Source organism: Artemia sp. Qi Xiang Cuo, chromosome 2 (genome assembly GCF_049724085.1).
Source record: "Artemia sp. Qi Xiang Cuo chromosome 2, ASM4972408v1, whole genome shotgun sequence".
Taxonomy (NCBI): Eukaryota; Metazoa; Arthropoda; class Branchiopoda; order Anostraca; family Artemiidae; genus Artemia; species Artemia sp. Qi Xiang Cuo.
In genome coordinates, this window is record NC_142795.1 from 35,611,175 (window position 1) to 35,630,396 (window position 19,222).

Genomic DNA, 19,222 nt, shown 5'->3' on the forward strand with positions numbered 1-19,222 from the left:
AATTGGTTTAACCCACTACAAAACACAAAAGTGGAGTAGCAAAAAGAAAGAAGACCCCCAGTTAAAGAAAGAATAAAAACTAAAAAAAAAAGAAATCAGATGAATAGGGGCACTATGGAGGCAGCCACATATATATAGACTGAGGTAGTTTCCTGAAAAGCTGTACATGTTGTATACCAATATCCAGGAGTCACATAAGGTATAAATTCCATTACCATTGAGGAAGACACATTAAACAACAAGAAGACCAGAAGTAATATAATCTGAAAGAGAAATAACTTCATTGTAAGGAAGAAGGATAAATTCCAATAAGAAACAAGATCAGATGATTGGTAAAGACCATGCATAATGTAGCAAGAGACTTTCTGCTGCATCTGCCTTGATTTACTATAATTTAAGAATAACTTAACTTTACTCTTACCATCAGCAGTGGCGATAGTTCAGATGTATTTTCAAGTTTTGCTAAAATAAATTCCCAGCCATCGGAAACAGGAAACTTACAGGGTAGATAAAGATCTGCAGGCCAAAGAAGCAGTAATATTATTATTGAGTGAAAGATATTCACACTTAAAAAGATTTAAATACCATGTAGGCTAAAGGTCACCCTAGACGGTCAATCATTTTGATCAAAAGCTTCCGTCAATCAATTAATTAATTAAAGCGTGATTGACCGTCTAGGAACCGATTGAGTCATTCAAACTTTCTATCAAACACCATCAACGCTTGACTTACGCTTGAAACAGGTTCCTAGACGGTCAATAATGCTTTAATCAATTGATTGATGGAAGCTTTTGATCAAAACGATTGACCGTCTAGGGTGTCCTTAAAAACAAAATCTGATTCTTACAATTGGTTACGTGGAAACTGGCACAACCGTATATGTCTTAAAACATTAAGAAAATCTGGGAGCTCAATTTTAAATACAGAAGATGTTCAGTGCAGGTGTGCTGTTTTAACACTTAGCAGGCGCTAAGTTTAAAAATAAAGAACGTGTGTGAAAAAACAGCAGAAAATGAGCGAAAAACATATAATCATGTAGATCTAGAAAGCGTAACGTTCCTGATTGCTTTAGCAAAAGACAGACACTACCATTAATTGGCAGAAAACTGGGTAAATACAAAAACAAACAAAACTAAAGAAGAATTTAAACTAATGCAAAAATATATTCCTGACATACTGTCTAAATAGGAATTGAATATAAATATATATTTGAACAGCTAAAAATCTAAGCTGAACATTAATATGTTTATTATTATAAATTCTTCAAGATTAACACTTAAAATTATTAGTTAGTTGAGTTACGTACAGGAGAGTATTTTAAGAAAGACGCATTAAGATATCCTGTTTTGTTGTATTTATCCCTTTAGTTGACTATTGACATGATAATAGAATCCTTTTTTTCTTCTGATTCGAAAAAGTAACTTTTGTTTTTGCTTAATTTTGACATTTTTGTACTAGTCTGTATTTGTCCAACTGCAAAGGGTTGGTACTGGCCAATTAGGCTCTACATGCATTAGCTTTGGTTTTTCGTTTAAATATGAAAAGTTTCCGCTTTTTTCTCGTAACGATTATGCGTGGCTATGAAGGAGATAATTTCTGCAGTGAAAAAAACCTTATTAGTTGAATAATAACAGAAATAAAATTGCAGACAATCCTGGTTCTCAGAAACGAATAGACCTAAGATGAAGACAAGAGGCATAAAATGTTTTCATTTTGATTTCTTTCGTACTTTAAGTGAAAGGGCAGTGAACTTGGTCAGCAACTCTCATTTGTGTGGCCCCCTAGCATCTCAATTTTGGTTACCTGTCTCAAAATTGAACCAACAGGAACGTAGAATTCTGACTTTACTCGAGGAAGAGCGGTTTTCATTGACTGTCAGTGACGTTTTGACTAAAGGCTTAAAATACAACTTTTGAGTTCAAGAACCTTGCGTCAGTGAAAATGCTTCTAATTAGTTGAAAGCGATGAAATGCAGTCCCTTCAATCCAATTAAAGAACATTCTACGATCCTGGTGGTTCAAATTTGAGACAGGCAGTACAGTTTCCAATACCTGCCCTACATGCGTATGCGCTTCACAGTGCTTCGTAATACGTGTGGACCATGTTCAGCGCCATGGATAATGTCTAATCGCGGGAAGTTTGGATACTATTAGTAGGGAGCTATCAGGAGGTCCCAGTCGACACCACTGCTGTCAACTACAATTGAATTTAACGGGACCTAACCACATAGACAATGTTATTGATCCACGAAGGGGAGAGAATTTCTGAGAACTAGATTTCTGGGAAATTGATTTGCATAATTGGTGGGGAATTATTGATCCACGAAAGGGGAATTTATTTGTTGTTTCTAAGGGGAATTATTGATCCATGAAAGGGGAATTTATTTAATGTTTCTAAGGGGAATTATTGATCCACTAATAGAATTAAAAATTACATCACTTGTTTCCTAGGAATTATACGGGACTCTAAAGAGATAGAAATTCTATTTTTAAATATGGCTTCTCTGGTCTTTAGACTTAGTGATAAATTCCTTAATATTCTATCAAAGCCATCGTAATTAGAAATAGCATCAATTGTTTCAAGGTAATTTCATGAGACTCTATAGCGAGTGAATTTCTATTTTTAAAGATGGCTTTTTTTGTATTTAGTGACAGCGATATATTTATATTTTATTTTTAAACGAGGACACTACGGCCTTTCGGTCTGAAAGATAAATATTAATATTCTATCGAAACCTTAGCCTAATAGTGTAGCTAGAAACACATTCGAGATGAAGACAGATTGAATATATTTTACGCAGGAAAGGGTTTCCTAGGAATTTCAAATGTGACAGCGCAGGGATGCAGAAACAGAGGAACACGCAGAAATTACTTTTAGGGGATTATTTGTGCGAAACCGATTGAGACATTTTAGAAGATGATTTAGAAGATGATTTGGGGTGAAACTTTGTGGTCGTTATAATACACAAGCTCCATTTGAAGAGTGTTGTGAGGTCCCCTACCCCAATCTCAAAGGGCCACACTCCCCGGGCCCACAAGGGCCCCATCCCCGGGCCCAAAAGGGCCCACCGAGCCTCCCAAAGGGGCCCCTCCACCCGCCCCCCTCCTCCACCCGGGGCCCCCCAAAGGGCCCCTCGGAACCATCGGACCCCCAACCTATTTTATTTAATACTTTTTTTGCGCACTTGAGACACAGAAGGGCCCCCCTCACTTTTTGGCTCCCCACCGAATATTTTTTCAGAACAAGTTCCTTTCTTAATATCCCTCCTAAACCTATTTTACAAGTTGAAGTACTCATCCATTTCACCCACAACTCTACATTATGGCTTTTTGAATGCCCCAACACCAAGCAATACTTTTCAAAGGCTTTATTATATCTTTTCAGAGCAAGTTCATTTCTTAAGGTCCCCCCTAAACCAATTTGACAACTTGAAGTACTCATTCCTTTCACCCACAACTCTACTTTATGGGTTTTATGAATACCCTAAAACCAAGCAATACTTTTCCAAAGGCTTTATTATATCTTTTCAGAACAAGTTCCTTTCTTAATGTCCCCCCTAAACCAATTTTACAACTTAAAATACTCATTCTTTTCACCCACAACTCTATATTATGGCTTTTTGAATACCCCATCACCAAGCAATACTTTTCAAAAGGCTTTATTATATCTTTTCAGAACAAGTTCTTTACGTAATGTCCTTCCTAAACCAATTTTACAACTTGAAGTACTCATCCTTTTCCCACACAACTTTACTATACGACTTTTTAAATACCCCAGCACCAAGCAATACTTTTCAAAAGGCTTTTTTTATATCTTTTCAGAACAAGTTCCTTTCTTAATGTCCCTCTTAAACCCATTTTACATGTTGAAGTACTCATCCTTTTCACCACAACTTTACTTTACGACTTTTTTGCACACCCCAACATCAAGCAATACTTTTCAAAGAGCTTTATTATATCTTTTCAGAACAAGTCCTTTACGTAATATCCTTCCTAAACCAATTTTACAAGTTGAAGTACTCATCTTTTTCACCCACAACTTTACTTTACGACTTTTTGAATACCCAATACCAAGCAATACTTTCAAAAGCTTTTTTATATCTTTTCAAAACAAGTTCTTTTCTTAATGTCCCCCTAAACCAATTTTACAACTTGAAGTAATCATTCTTCTCACACCCAACTCTACTTTATGGCTTTTTGAATACCCCAACACCAAGCAATACTTTCAAAAGGCTTTTTTATATCTTTTCAGAACAAGTTCTTTTCTTAATGTCCCCCCCTAAACTCATTCTTTTCACCCACAACTCTACTTTAATGGCTTTTTGAAATCTCCAACACCAAGCAATACTTTCAAAAGGCTTTTTTATATCTTTTCAGAACAAGTTCTTTTCTTAATGTCCCCCCTAAACCAGTTTTACAACTTGAAGTACTCTTTCTTTTCACCCACAACTTTACTTTATGGCTTTTCAAATATTATCTATAAAATCACTTGTATTTTAAACATGAGCATTCTTATTTCCGAAAACTAAAGCCGACCTTTATTAAAAAATCAAACATTATTAATAAAGTCACATGTATTTTAAATGTGGGCATCAGAGTAAGAATATTTTACCGTAACACTTATAAACCTTTACTGAACAGACACAATTTTCTCTTATAAATAATATGTTTCATCAGTGATAACAAATTTTCAGTTCAAAATAGCAAGTTGTTTTTTTACCAGAGATACCAAATTTTTTCTTAGAAGTAACATTTTTTTTTGTTTGTGATTACAGCTTTCCTGTCAGAAGTAGCAAGTTCTGCTTAACACTAACAAACCTTCTCATCAAAGTAATAACATTTTACCTTAAAACTAACCTACTTTTACTGAACACACACAAATTTTTCTTATAAATAATATTTTCTATCAGTAATAACATTTTTTCAGTTCGAACTAGCAAGTTTTCTACCAATGACACCAAATATTTTGTTAGAGTAACAATATTTTGTTTGTGATAACAACTTTTTTGTCAGAAGTAGCAGGTTCTGCTTAACATTAACAAACCTTCTCATAAAGGTAACATCATTTTACCTTTAAACTAAGATACTTTTACTGAACACACACAAATTTCTTTTAGAAATAATATTTTCATCAGTGATAACACTTTTTTTGTTCGACCTAGCAAGTTTTTTACCAAGGATACCAAATTTTTTCTTCGAAGTAACAATTTTTTCGTTATGATAACAACTTTTCTGTCACAAGAAGCAAGTTTTGCTTAACACTCACAAATTTTCTCATCAAAGTAACAATATTTTATTTTAAAACTAACATATCTTTTACTGAACACACACAATTTTCTCTTAGAAATAATATTTTTCATCAGTGATAAAACATTTTCAGTTCGAACTAGCAAGTTTTGCTTAACACTAACAAATTTTTCTGTTCAAAGATACTTTTGTTCTTAGAAGTAACAATTTTTTCGTTATGATAAAAAGTTTTGTTTTAGAATTAACAATTTTTCTGTCAAAGATACCAAATTTTTTCATAGAAGTAACATTTTTTGTCTGTAATAACAACTTTTTTGTCTGAAGAAAGCAAGTTCTGTTTAACAATAGCAAACCTTCTAATCAAAGTAACATCATTTTACCTTAAAGTTATCATACTTTTACTGAACACACTACAATTTCTCTAAGCATTTTCATCAGTGATAACACTTTTTTCGTTCGAACTAGCAAGTTTTTCATCAAAGATACTTTTTCAGAAGTAACACTTTTTCGTTGTGATAATTTCTGCCAACTAGCAAGTTTTCGTACCAACAAACCTTCACAAGTAAATTTTTCATCTTAAAACTAACATCTTTTAACCTTCTCATCAAATTAACAATATTTTATCTTAAAACTAACATACTTTTTCTGAACACACACAATTTTCTCTTGGAAATAATATTTTTCATCAGTGATAACACTTTTCTGTTTGAACTAGCTAGTTTTCTACCAAAGATACCAATTTTTTTCTTAGAAGTAACAATTTTTGATTGTGATAACAACTTTTCTGGCAAAATTAGTAAGTTTTGCTTAACACTATCAAATCTTCACATTAAAGTAACAACATTTTACATTAAAACTTACATACTTTTAATGAACACACAAACTTCTTTCTTAGAAATAATATTTTTCATCAGTGATATCACGCTTTCTGTTCGAACTAGCAAGTTTTCTACCAAAGATACCAAATTTTTTTCTTAGAAGTAACAATTTTTTGATTGTGATAACAACATTTTTGAAAGAAGTAGCAAGTTTTGCTTAGCACTAACATACCTTCTCTTCAAAGTAACAACATTCTTCCTTAATACTATTTAACACTAACAAATTTTCTCATCAAAGTAACAATATTTTATCTTCAAACTAACATACTTTTACTGAACACACACAAATTTCTCTTAGAAATAATAAGTTTCATCAGTGATAACACTTTTTCAGTTCGAACTAGCAAGTTTTCTACCAAAGATACCAAATTTTTTCTTAGAAGTAAAAATTTTTTGATTGTGATAACAACTTTTCTGGCAGAAGTAGCAAGTTTTGCGTAACACTAACAAACCTTCTCATCAAGTAACAACATTCTATCTTTAATACTAGCATACTTTTACTGAACACACACAAATTTCTCTTAGTAAATAATATTTTTCATCAGTGATATCACGTTTTCTGTTCGAACTAGCAAGTTTTCTACCAAAGATACCAAATTTTCTTTTTAGAAGTAACAATTTTTTTATTGTGATAACAAATTTTCTGTCAGAAGTAGCAAGTTTTGCTTAACACTAAAAAATTTTCTCTTCAAAGTAACAACATTTTATCTTAAAAGTAACATACTCTTGATTGAAATACACAAATTTCTCTTAAAAATAATATTTTCCGTCAGTGATAACTCGTTTTCAGGTCAAACAAGCAAGTTTTCTATCAAAGATACCAAATATTTTCTTATAAATAACAATTTTTGATTGTGATAGCAACTTTTCTGTCATAAGTAGCAAGTTTTGCTTAACACTAATAAATTTTCTCATCAAAGTAACAATATTTTATCTTAAAACTAACATACTCATACTTAACACACGCAAATTTCTCTTAGAAATAATATTCTAAGAGAATAATCAAAAAATTGTTACTTCTAAGAAACAATTTGGTATCTTTGGTGGAAAACTTGCTAGTTCGAACTGAAAAAGTGTTATCACTAATGAAAAATATTATTTCTAGGAGAAATTTGTGTGTGTTCAGTAAAAGTATGTTAGTTTGAAGATAAAATATTGTTACTTTAATGAGAAAATTTGTTAGTGTAAAGTAGTATTAAGGAAGAATGTTGTGACATTGATGAGAAGGTTTGTTAGTGTTAAGCAAAACTTGCTACTTCTTTCAGAAATGTTGTTATCACAATCAAAAAATTGTTACTTCTAAGAAAAAATTTGGTATCTTTGGTAGAAAACTTGCTAGTTCGAACAGAAAGCGTGATATCACTGATGAAAAATATTATTTCTAAGAGAAATTTGTGTGTGTTAAGTAAAAGTATGTTATTTTTAAGGTAAAATATTGTTACTTTGTTGTGAAGGTTTGTTAGTGTTAAGCAAAACTGGCTACTTCTGCCAGAAAAGTTGTTATCACAATCAAAAATTGTTACGACTAAGAAAAAAATTGGTATCTTTGGTAGAAAAGTTGCTAGTTCGAACAGAAAAAGTGTTATCACTGATGAAAAATATTATTTCCAAGACAAAAAGTGTGTGTTTTCAGTAAAAGTATGTTAGTTTTAAGATAAAATATTGTTACTTTGATGAGAAGGTTTGTTAGTTTTAAGAAAAACTTGCTACTTGTGACAGAAAAGTTGTTATCACAATCAAAAATTCTTACTTCTAAGAAAAAATTTGGTATCTTTGGTAGAAAACTTGCTAGTTCGAACAGAGAAAGTATTATCACTGATGAAAATATTATTTCCAAGAGAAATTTGTGTGTGTTCAGTAAAAGTATGTTAGTTTTAAGATAAAATATTGTTACTTTGATATGAAGGTTTGTTAGTGTTAAGTAAAACTTGCTACTTGTAAAAGAAAAGCTGTTATCACAATCAAAGATTGTTACTTCTAAGAAAAAATTAGGTATCTTTGGAAAGAAACTTGCTAGGTCGAACAAAAAAAGTGTTATCACTGATGAACATTTCATTTTTAAAAGATATTTGTGTTTGTTCGCTAGAATTTTGTGAGTTTAAAGGAAAAATTATGTTACTTTCATGAGAAGGTTTGCTATTGTTAAATAGAACGTGCTACTTCTGACAGAAAAGTTGTTATCACAAACAAAAAATTTTCCTTGTATGAAAAAAATTGGCATCTTTGACAGAAAACTTGCTAGTTCGACAAGAAAACTTTTTATCATAACGAAAAATTATTACTTCTAAGAAAAAAAGTATCTTTGGCAGAAAATTTTCTCGGTTTTAAGCAGAGCTTGCTAGTTCAAACAGAAAATGTGTTATCACTGATGAAAAATACTATTTCTAAGATAAAATTTTGTGCATTCAGAAAAAGTAGGAAATTTTTAAGGTAAAATATTGTTACTTTGATGAAAAGATTTGCAAGCGTTTATTAAAACTTACTACTTCTGACGGAAAAGTTGTTATTACAATAAAAAATTTTTATTACTAAGAAAAAATTTGGTATTTTGGTTAAAGTATGTTCCAGGTCGAACTGAAAACGGGTCATTATCTGCAAAAAAAAATGCTTCGCAAAGAGATTTGTTTGTGTTCAGTAAAAGTTTGTTAGTACTAATGTTGACTAGTGTTACTTTGATGAGAAAATTTTTTAGTGTTAAGCAAAACTTGCTACTTGTGACAGAAAAGTTTTTATCATAACGAAAAAATTGTTGCTTCTAAGAAAAAATTTGGTATCTTTGGTAGAAAACTTGCTAGTTCGAACAGAAAAAGTGTTATCACGAATGAAAATATTATTCTAAGAGAAATTTATGTGTGTTCAGTAAGAGTATGTTAGTTTTAAGGTTAAATGATGTTACTTTGATGAGAAGGTTTGTTAGTGTTGAGCAGAACTTGATACTTCTGACAGAAAAGGTGTTATCACAATCAAAAATTGTTACTTCTAATAGAAAATTTGGTATCTTTGGTGGAAAACTTGCTAGTTCGAACAGAAAAAGTGCTCTCACTGATGAAAAATATTATTTCTAAGAGAAATTTGTGCGTGTTCAGTAAAAGTATGTTAGTTTTAAAGTAAAATATTTTTACTTTGATGAGAAGGTTTGTTAGTGCTAAGCAGAACTTGCTACTTCTGAGAGAAAAGCTGTTATCACAAACAAAAAAAATTTTACTTCTAAGAAAAAGTTTGATATCTTTCGCTGAAAACATGCTCGTTTGAATAGAGAATTTGTTTTCACTGATGAAAAATAATATTTATAAGAGGAAATTATATCTTTTCAGTAAAGGTTCATAAGCTTTAAGGTAAAATGTTCATACTCTGATGCCCACATTTAAAATACATGTGATTTTATTAATAATGTTTGATTTTTTAATAAAGTTGGGTTTTAGTTTTCGGAAATAAGAACGCTCATGTTTGAAATACATGTGATTTTATGAATAATATTTGAAAAGCCATAAACTAAGTTGTGGGTGAAAAGAAAGACCACTTCAAGTTGTAAAATTGGTTTAGGGTGGACATTAAGAAAAGAACTTGTTCTGAAAAGATATAAAAAAGCTTTTTGAAAGTATTGCTTGGTGTTTGGGTATTCAAAAAGCCATAAAGTAGAGTTGTGAGTGAGAGAAGAATGAGTACTTCAAGTTCTAAAAGTGGTTTATGGGGGCATTAAGAAAATAACTTGTTCTGAAAAAATATAAAAAGCCTTTGAAAGTATTGCTTTGTGTTGGGGTATTCAAAAAGTCGTAAAGTAAAGTTGTGGGTGAAAAAGATGAGGGTGAAAGACTTCAACTTGTAAAATTGGTTTAGGAAGGATATTACGTAAAGAACTTGTTTTGAAAAGATATAATAAAGCCCTTTAAAAGTATTGCTTGATGTTGGGATGTGCAAAAAGTCGTAAAGTAAAGTTGTGGTGAAAAGGATGAGTACTTCAACTTGTAAAATGGGCTGAAGAGGGACATTAAGAAAGGAACTTGTTCTAAAAAGACATACAAAAGTCTTTTGAAAAGTATTGCTTGGTGTTGGGTATTCAAAAAGTCGTATAGTAAAGTTGTGTGTGAAAAGGATGAGTACTTCAAGTTGTAAAATTGGTTTAGGAAGGACATTACGTACAGAACTTGTTCTGAAAAGATATAATACAGTGTGTTTAAAGGCATTGCTTGGTGATGGGGTATTCAAAAAGCCATAATGTAGAGTTGTGGGTGAAAAGAATGAGTACTTCAAGTTGTAAAATTGGTTTAGGGGGGACATTAAGTAAGGAACTTGTTCTCAAAAGATATAATAAAGCCGTTTGAAAAGTATTGCTTGGTGTTGGGGTATTGAAAAAACCCATAAAGTAGAGTTGTGGGTGAAAGGAATGAGTACTTCAAGTTGTAAAATTGGTTTATGGGGACATTAAGAAAAGAACTTGCTCTGAAAAGATATAATAAAGCCTTTGAAAAGTATTGCTTGGTGTTGGGGTATTCTAAAAGCCGTAAGGTAAAATTGTGGGTGAAAAGGATAAGTACTTCAACTTGTAAAATAGGTTCAGGAGGGATATTAAGAAAGGAACTTGTTCTGAAAAATATATGCGGCGGGGAGCCAAAACGTTGAGGGTGAGGGGGGCCCTTCTGTGTCTCAAGTGCGCAAAAAAAAGTATTAAAAAAATAGGTGGGGGGGTCCGATGGGCTCGGGGAGCCCTTTTGGTGGCCCCGGGTGGAGGGGGGCCAGGGGGAGGGGGTCCTTTGTTGGCCCGGGGGTATGGGACCCTTTGTGGGCCCGGGGGGGGGTGTGGCCCTTTGATATTGGGATAGGGGAACTCACAACATTGTTCAAATGGAACTTGTGTATTATAGCGACCACAGAGTTTCACCCCAAATCATCTCCTAAAATGTCTAAAACTGTTTCGCCCAAATCATCTTCTAAAATGTCTCAAACGTGTTTTGCCCAAATAATCCCCTAAAAGTAATTTCTGCGTGTTCCTTTGTTTCGGCATCCCTGTGCTGTCACATTTGAAATTCCTAGGAAACCCTTTCCCGCGTAAAATATATTCATCTCGAAGGTGTTCCTAGCTACACTATTAAGGTTTCGATAGAATATAAATTTATCTCTCAGACTTAAAGGTCAGAGAAGCCATATTTAAAAATAAAATATCAATTTATCTCTGTCACTAAATATCAGAGAAGCCATATTTAAAAATATAATTTCTATCTCTTTAGAATCCCATATAATTCCTAGGAAACAAGTGATGTTATTTCTAATTCCGATGGCTTCGATAGAATATTAAAGGATTTATCACTAAGTCTAAAGACCAGAGAAGCCATATTTAAAAATATAATTTCTATCTCTTTAGGGTGACGCATAATTCCTAGGAATCAAGTGATTTAATTTCTAAATCTAATTGTGGATCAATAACTCCCCTTAGAAACATCAAATAAATTACCTTTTCATGGATCAATAATTCCCCTTAGAAACATAAAATCAATTTCCCAGAAATCTTGTTCTCAGAAATTTTCTCCCCTTCGTAGATCAATAACATTGTCTATGTGGCTAGGTCCCGATAGACTCAACTGTAGATGGCAGCAGTGGTGTCGACTGGGACCTCCTGATAGCTCCCTACTACTATTGTTGAAGCAAGTGAAGAAACCCCTTTTTTAATCCTGGTCCTTTTTAATTTAAGTCCTTTAATCCGCTTTTAACCCCATTTTAATATAAAAAGAATATGATTATCGTTTATATAACCAAGATAAGGAATAATTAGTGTCTCGAGAATGTAAGCAGATGGGATAGAAAAAGGACAGACAATATATAACATTTGAAAATAGAAAAAGAGGGCATGCCGTGTCGAACCCAAACGTCACACTAAAATATAACACTCCAATTTATGATTTAAATAAAAGCTGGAATTTTAAGATTAATAGTTATGAAACCACTAACTTTAGCAGGCCACTACATATTTCTTAGTGGGCTATGTTGTATGTAATATCTCAGGGACACTTCCCTGCTGAGATTGGTCCGAAGGTTCCTTCTAATAATATATAACATTTGAAAATAGAAAAAGAGGGCATGCCGTGTCGAACCCAAACGTCACACTAAAATATAACACTCCAATTTATGATTTAAATAAAAGCTGGAATTTTAAGATTAATAGTTATGAAACCACTAACTTTAGCAGGCCACTACATATTTCTTAGTGGGCTAGTGTTGTATGTAATATCTCAGGGACACTTCCCTGCTGAGATTGGTCCGAAGGTTCCTTCTAATGTAGCAATAGAAATTATATTCGTAAAATAGTCTCCTAATATTCAAACCCCTCCCATAATAAATAATTCTCTGAATCTTCTCCAACGGGTTGGGACTTTGCACTAAGGACGTACACAAGGTGGGGATTTGCCTCCCTCTCTTAAGTCAATAATTTGTTTGAATTTCTGAGTACTTCTTCTTTTAAATTATCAAATAAATTTTATTTTTTATTGAACAAAATGTTAGCATCAACTGGCCTCCCCGAGAAATACTGCAGACTCTTCAAAGCTTTACACCATGACTCAGAGAGCTTTGTTCAAGTGAATGGACGGCGCAGCCCATTCTTCCGAATCACGACAGGGGTGTGTCAAGGATGTGCAGTGGTCCCAGAGCCCTTCAATGTCATTATAGATTACGTTGTGACAAAAACGACTTCACGATTCAACTTTAGACTCAAGTTTGGAGATCGCGTCATCTCAGATGCTGATTTTGCTGACGAAGTGGCAATCTTAGTGGACTCCATGGATCAGTTGCTGGAAGCGCTTCAAATCTTACGAGAAGAGACCGCGATTGTGGGACTGCAGATAAACTGGAAAAAACGAAAATTATGCCCATAGACCCGTCTTCTCCTGCTGTCATTTCTCCAGTCAGTCTGGACGCAACAGCTAACACAATAGTTTCCCAATAGTTTAACTACCTGAAATCCAAGAAATCTCCAGATAGCTACCTTCTCCCCGAGCTGCAAGCAAGGCTGTCCAGGGTGTCTTCTGCCATGGGCAGGTTGAACCGTCACCTTTGGCAAAAACCGAATATCAGTCGTTCAACCAAACTTCGAATTTTCAACGCCCTCGTCGGTTCTGTGATGCTTTATGGAGCTGAGACTTGGCAAGCATCAGCCGCAACCCTAATGGCCATCGATAGATTCCAGTCGAGATGTCTAAGAAGGATAGAAGGTCTACGGTGGGTCGAATTCATGAGTAACGAAAAGCTGCTGCACCTTACCAAGCAGTCCCGTTTTTGTACCCAAACAGCCGAGCATACCTTACAGTGGTATGGACATCTACTTGGAATGTCCCCGCACTTATCTGCAAAGATGATCTTCGAATTTAACCCTGTCAAAGCCGGTTAGAAGCGACCTCGCTGGAGGAGGCAGATGCCACTTTTTACGCCGAGTAGCACTCGGCAGGAGACCTAAGTCAAAGTAAGTAAGTCATTAAGCTTCCATAAAAATTTATTATTGGCCTTCCTCACCGAAGAAGAACCCTGTATGCGTGCCTACTTCGAACAACTTAGTTCTACATTCAAAAATGCCAATATTTTAACTGATTCTTTGGCCCCCTAATGATTTACACCTAGGGCCCGCGTGTAGATGAATTTAACCCAAAATAACTTATTGTACGACAGCGCAGTACAAATCGTAAAATAAAGAATGCACTTATAGGTACTTTTTCCAGTCGGATATGTCTTTTCCTAGGCAAAGGCTGAATTTATCTTGAAACGAAAGTTCCCAAAGTTTTGCATATGATCATAGTGCATGAAAATTAGAAAGGTTGCTATATTTTTGCCCCTCATTAATCAGAGAAAGTACCTCGTGTGAAAAGTACAGATAATATTTTTTTTTAGATGTGGAAATGGTCATTAGCATATCTTGCCATGCTATTATTCATCCCGTCACATACTGTATTATCAGAGTTCCAGCAATGTCAAAAACATAAATTGAAGTATTTAGCAGGCGATGCCCTGTCAACAACGGATTGCATCGGACCTTCTGGCGAACTTTACCCTAGGTAAAGCGATGGATTTCAATTTTTCTATAGTTTATTGTTCGTTCTATCTATATTCGTCATACCTAATTTTTTATATTTTATTTATCGAACATAACAAGCAAGACAACAGAAAAGGTTTTCTCTCCGAATGTGTTATTCAGCTTGAACAGTATTTAATATTTTTATAAGGCACAAGAGCCCCTTCAAGATTTTCGCACGGGGGGGGGGGGAGAGGTGAGAGAAAGGTACAAACTTCCGAGGCGTGAGAAGAAGAAAGAAGGTCCGAACATCCTCTCTAGATATTGAACTTTTTTATTTTCCTTTCATCAAACAGTTTGTGGTAACTCGGCTCAATAGTAAGGAGTGACCCGGCTCAATAGTAACCGAAACTGTAAAAAACGGAATTTTGATACCAATAGATACATCAAAATAATCAGATTTTTATGCTAATTTCAAATATATAAGTTTCATCAGTTTAGTCTTACCGATCAAAAGTTACGTGCCTGAGAAAATTTGCCTTATTTTTGAAAAAAGGGGGAAACAACCCCTAAAAGTCATAAGACTTTAATGGAAATCACGCTATCAAATTCAACGTATTAGAGAACCCTACTATAGAAGTTTCAAGCTCCTATCTGGAAAAATGTGGAATTTTGTATTTTTTGCCAGAAGAAAAATCACGGATGCGTTTTTATTTATTTTTTTTTTATTTTCAGGATGATCGTATCGATCCAGTAGTCCTAGAATATCGTGAGAGGGCTCATTCGAACGGAAATTAAAAGTTCCAGTGCCCTTTTTAAGTGACCAAAAAACTGGAGGGCAACTTAGCCCCCTCCTACGCTCATTTTGTTCCTCGAAGTCCCCCAGTCAAAATGTTGAGATAGCCATTTTGTTCAGCATAGTTGAAAATCTAATAAATATGTCTTTGAGGATGACTTAATTCCCCTAGGTTCGCGGGGGAAGGGCTGCAAGTTATAAACTTTGCCCATTGTTTACATATAGTATTGGTTAATGGGAAGTATACAGACGTTTTCAGGAGAAATTTTTTACTGATTGGGGGGGGGGGAGGGTCGGAGGATTGAGTTATGAGGGATGATCTTTCCATGGAGAATGTTTCCTTGGGGGACGGAAAATTTTTATGGAGGCTGCGTCGGATTTCCCAGCATTATTTAAAAAAAGATCAGAAACAAATCAAAAGAGTTTTTCAACTGAAAGTAAGGAACAACATTAAAACTTAAAATGAACAGTAATTATTACGTATATGAGGGATTTCGCCACCTAGTCAATACCTTGCTCTTCACGCTAATGTTTTTTAAGTACTTTCAAAAGGGCTATCTGTTCTAATTGAACAACCGTTGTGATTCAGGGATTTCCGATTCGAATAAAATTCGGACTTTAGCGTAAAGAGCGAGGTATTGACTAGGGGGTGAACTCCCTAATATACGTAATAAAAACACACGAATATAGAAGTTTGTTACGTAAGTTAATTCGTAAGTTCCGTTAGAACAAAATTTCGAGATAGCCATTTAGCAAAAAATTTACCATTTAGTAAAATTAATTTGCAAATTTCGTTCTAATTATTCATGTACGTTGAGCCAAAATCAAAGCTGCATTAATTCAAAACGTTCGAAAATAAAAAAAAAGTTTTTTTTAACTGAAAGTAAGGAGCGACATTAAAACTTAAAACGAACAGAAATTATTCCGTATATGAAATGGGCTGTCCCCTCCTCAACGCCTTGCTCTTTACGCTAAAGTTTGACTGTCTCACAACTTTATTTTTAAAACAATAAAAAACTTTAGCGTAAAGAGCCAGGCGTTGAGGAAGGGACAGCCCCTTTCATATACGGAATAATCTCTGTTCGTTTTAATTTTTAATGTCACTCCTTACTTTCATTTAAAAAACTTGTTTTTTTTATTTAATGTCTTACAGAAGTCGGGAATTAAGGTGGTTAAAATGCAGTAACGCTGGGAACAACAATAAAACCAAAAAATAAAAATAATTTAGATATACAGAAGCAAAAATTTTGTTATTATAGTTTTTAATTCAGACGAGGGCAAATAGTAAACTATTACCCATTTCACTATCGTTTGGTAGCACCACATTGTGTTTTTATGGTGTATTTCCACCTTTTGTGACACTTTAAATTTTAGATGGCACCAAAAGACGCTTTTTCGTAAAAAGTAACACTCTTGGGCTGAAACATTTCGCAACCGTGACAATCACTTACTGGGTTATCAAAGTGGCATTTCTAATGTCCTTTTGATACTTTTTGGAGCCTGTGTCACTGTTCAAAGTTTCAGGGAAAAATATGGCACCTTATTTATTATAATTGTTTTCAAAATATAAATAATAAGCAAAGCGGTCTTGTTAGAATCAGTCTCTGACAGATAGGCTATCCCCCATCCTTGGCCCCAATTCAATGTCTTTTGATTCTAGTTCTAACATTCACGGGAAAGGGATAATTTATGCATTGCTCTCTATCTGTGGCACATCTAGAATACTATATTATTAGGCCCCTCTCTTCCTTTACTGAAAGGCTTTTCAACTCGATCTTTTCAACTCGAAAGTCTCAACTCGATCTGCGAGCTGTGAGACGAAAGAGAATATTACTTTGTTAAATTACCTATAAAATCATCATCTTTTAATTAAACCTATTAACTGCATGCAATCTATATTATAAGATAATTGGCGCTTGAAAACGAAAAGTCTCTCCAGTCCTTAAACCTCTTTCATTTAATTTCAGGCTATTTCACGAAATTCCCATAAATCTATTTAAACAACAAAATTCTGCTATTAAGAATAATCAAGAAAAAAACCATCTGAATCTGCTAGAAATGGTATTTTTTTCATAATAGCCAGCTTTTTTAAACACGTTATTTAATTTTTGATTACTATGGCTCGTGGCTCATTCTTTAATAGATTAATAAAAAAAAAATTCCACAAAATAAGTTTTTCAAAAAAAAGTAACGAACTTCAATAAACCAAAAATGAACAAAAACATAATCAAATAGTCTACCAAACATACAACTACCACAAGTCAGTATAAATAAATAAATGAAACCCAAAAACAAATAGAAATTAAAACAAGTCAAACTCAAAAACGAGCAGAAATTAATCTAAGTAGGGTTCTAAACCCTATGCTTTCTAAAAGCCAGAATATAATTTGTACTTTACTGAAAAAAAAAATTTGAATTGTCAGTTTAATATACATATTCTGATATTTATTCCTTAAAATCTTAATTAATTTCCGTTTTCTTAAAGTTATAAGTGAAAACATGTAAAAGAATTTTTTTCAGTAAAGTATAAATTCCCAAGATCCTCAGAAATCATCACAGTAGATTTAATGCATTTAATAAACCTTCAGCCAATGAAATAAAATGAAGACGTACATTTAAACCTCTACAATTTTGAAAAAAATGGCAAAATCAAATAGATGGCCGACAGAAAACTGGGTGAAATTAATTCAGCCCTTCCTTAACTACAAAGCACAAACTGCTTTTAAGGCATTACCGATGTACTACTCAAAAGACTTTGAAAGATTAAAGCAAGTCATTTTTGAAAAGTTCCAACTTTCCCCCAAGCACATTCAAAGAAGGTTTAGAAGAGAAAGAAAGCGAGACAACGAAACATACAAAGAATACGGGTACATATTGAAAAATATGTGTTTAAAATAGCTGGGTCTAGAAAATTGTAGAATGTTAGAAGAACCAGAGAAGATAAAAGAACAGGTGACGGAAGTAATAGAAAAATAGTAATGGAACATTTTTTAGCAAACACCCACAGAGAATTGAAAATATATTTGAATGAAAAGAACCTGAAAACAAGCGAAAAATGGCGGAAATTGCAAATAGGTGGACCGAAATAAGTCAGGAAGTTGCAGACACAGAGATATTTCAATATAAAGAGTATAATAAAAATAGGCACAATAACACAGAGCAAAAAAATACATTTTAAAACAAGCAAAGAGAAGTAACTTGCTATAACCGTCGTACTACAGGCCATTTTGCAAGAAACTGCCCCAGAAAAGATGATAAAAACTGCATAAAACGACAGCCTGGGCCTTGGCCCATAATGATGAAAAAAATTACGCGTTTACAGTCACATAAAATATATGAAAAATTGAACAGGGAGTTAGTTGAAATGGCAATTGATTTTTGCAGTGACCAAAATGTGCGAACTGAGCCAATTAATAGAACGGAGATAGACCATAAAAATAAAATTGTAACATTCTGTTATCACGGAGATAAGCACCCATGGCCATCTGCTTGGGTGAGAATAGAAATTGCAAACAAGGACGGTACAGTCCAGAGAAAAACGGTAAAAAGTAGGTGCAAAACCTACTCTTGCAGTAGATGTTCCAATTGGAGGAGATTTTGGAGATATCGAAAATCTCCTATCCTTAAATGCTACTTCTTTAACGCTGAAAGATGCGGGAGTGGCTCGGCCACGTTATATTGAAAATAAAACGCGCGAAATTGATTTTTCGGTAAAATTTTCAGAAAACAGAAAACTTGAAAACATATGTAACGAATACGAGCCAGAGACAAGTATATACCAAAATGAAGCTCTAATAGTACCCGAGAGAAATGAGAATAAATTCATTGTATGTGCTTTTTCTCGTAAAGTTCGAGAAATTCTAGTATAATATGAAAAACCAAATGTTGGAAGTCAATTCCCATTTGATGACGAATTATTTGTTTCTGCAGTAAAACTAAAGAAAACTAAAGAGAAAAAGAAAATGCAAAGCAAAACTACAATTTAAGAATTTAATTTCCATTTAACGACAAGTTAATTCCTACTATGACAAAATAAAAGAAAAATAAAAAGGGGAAAAGGAATATTAAACGCAAATACAATAAAGAGATGCAGTCAAAAATAGTGAACAATGAGTTAAATTCAGTTTTAATGATGATTTAATTTGCGTGATTGAAAAATTTGAGAAAAGTAGAAATGAAAAGATAAACGCAAAAAAAGAAACAAAATGTACAGATTCAGCCTGCAGTGGCGAAAAATAAAAAATTGGGTGAGTTACAAAATCACTAGAAGAAAAAAGAACTCAGGGGGGACAAAGAGGTCCTAGGCCCA

General features: G+C 33.6%; 1 protein-coding gene across 2 annotated transcripts in view; it reads left to right on the plus strand.

Annotated features, from left to right (window-relative positions):
* Nucleotides 1-19,222, plus strand: part of LOC148955178 (uncharacterized) — a 75,809-nt gene that overhangs the window by 5,190 nt on the left and 51,397 nt on the right. For both annotated transcript variants that reach the window (XM_089108092.1, XM_089108091.1), the window contains exon 2: nt 13,997-14,160. In XM_089108092.1, the coding sequence (XP_088964218.1) occupies nt 13,997-14,160 (164 nt within the window). The remainder of the gene's footprint in view (nt 1-13,996; nt 14,161-19,222) is intronic.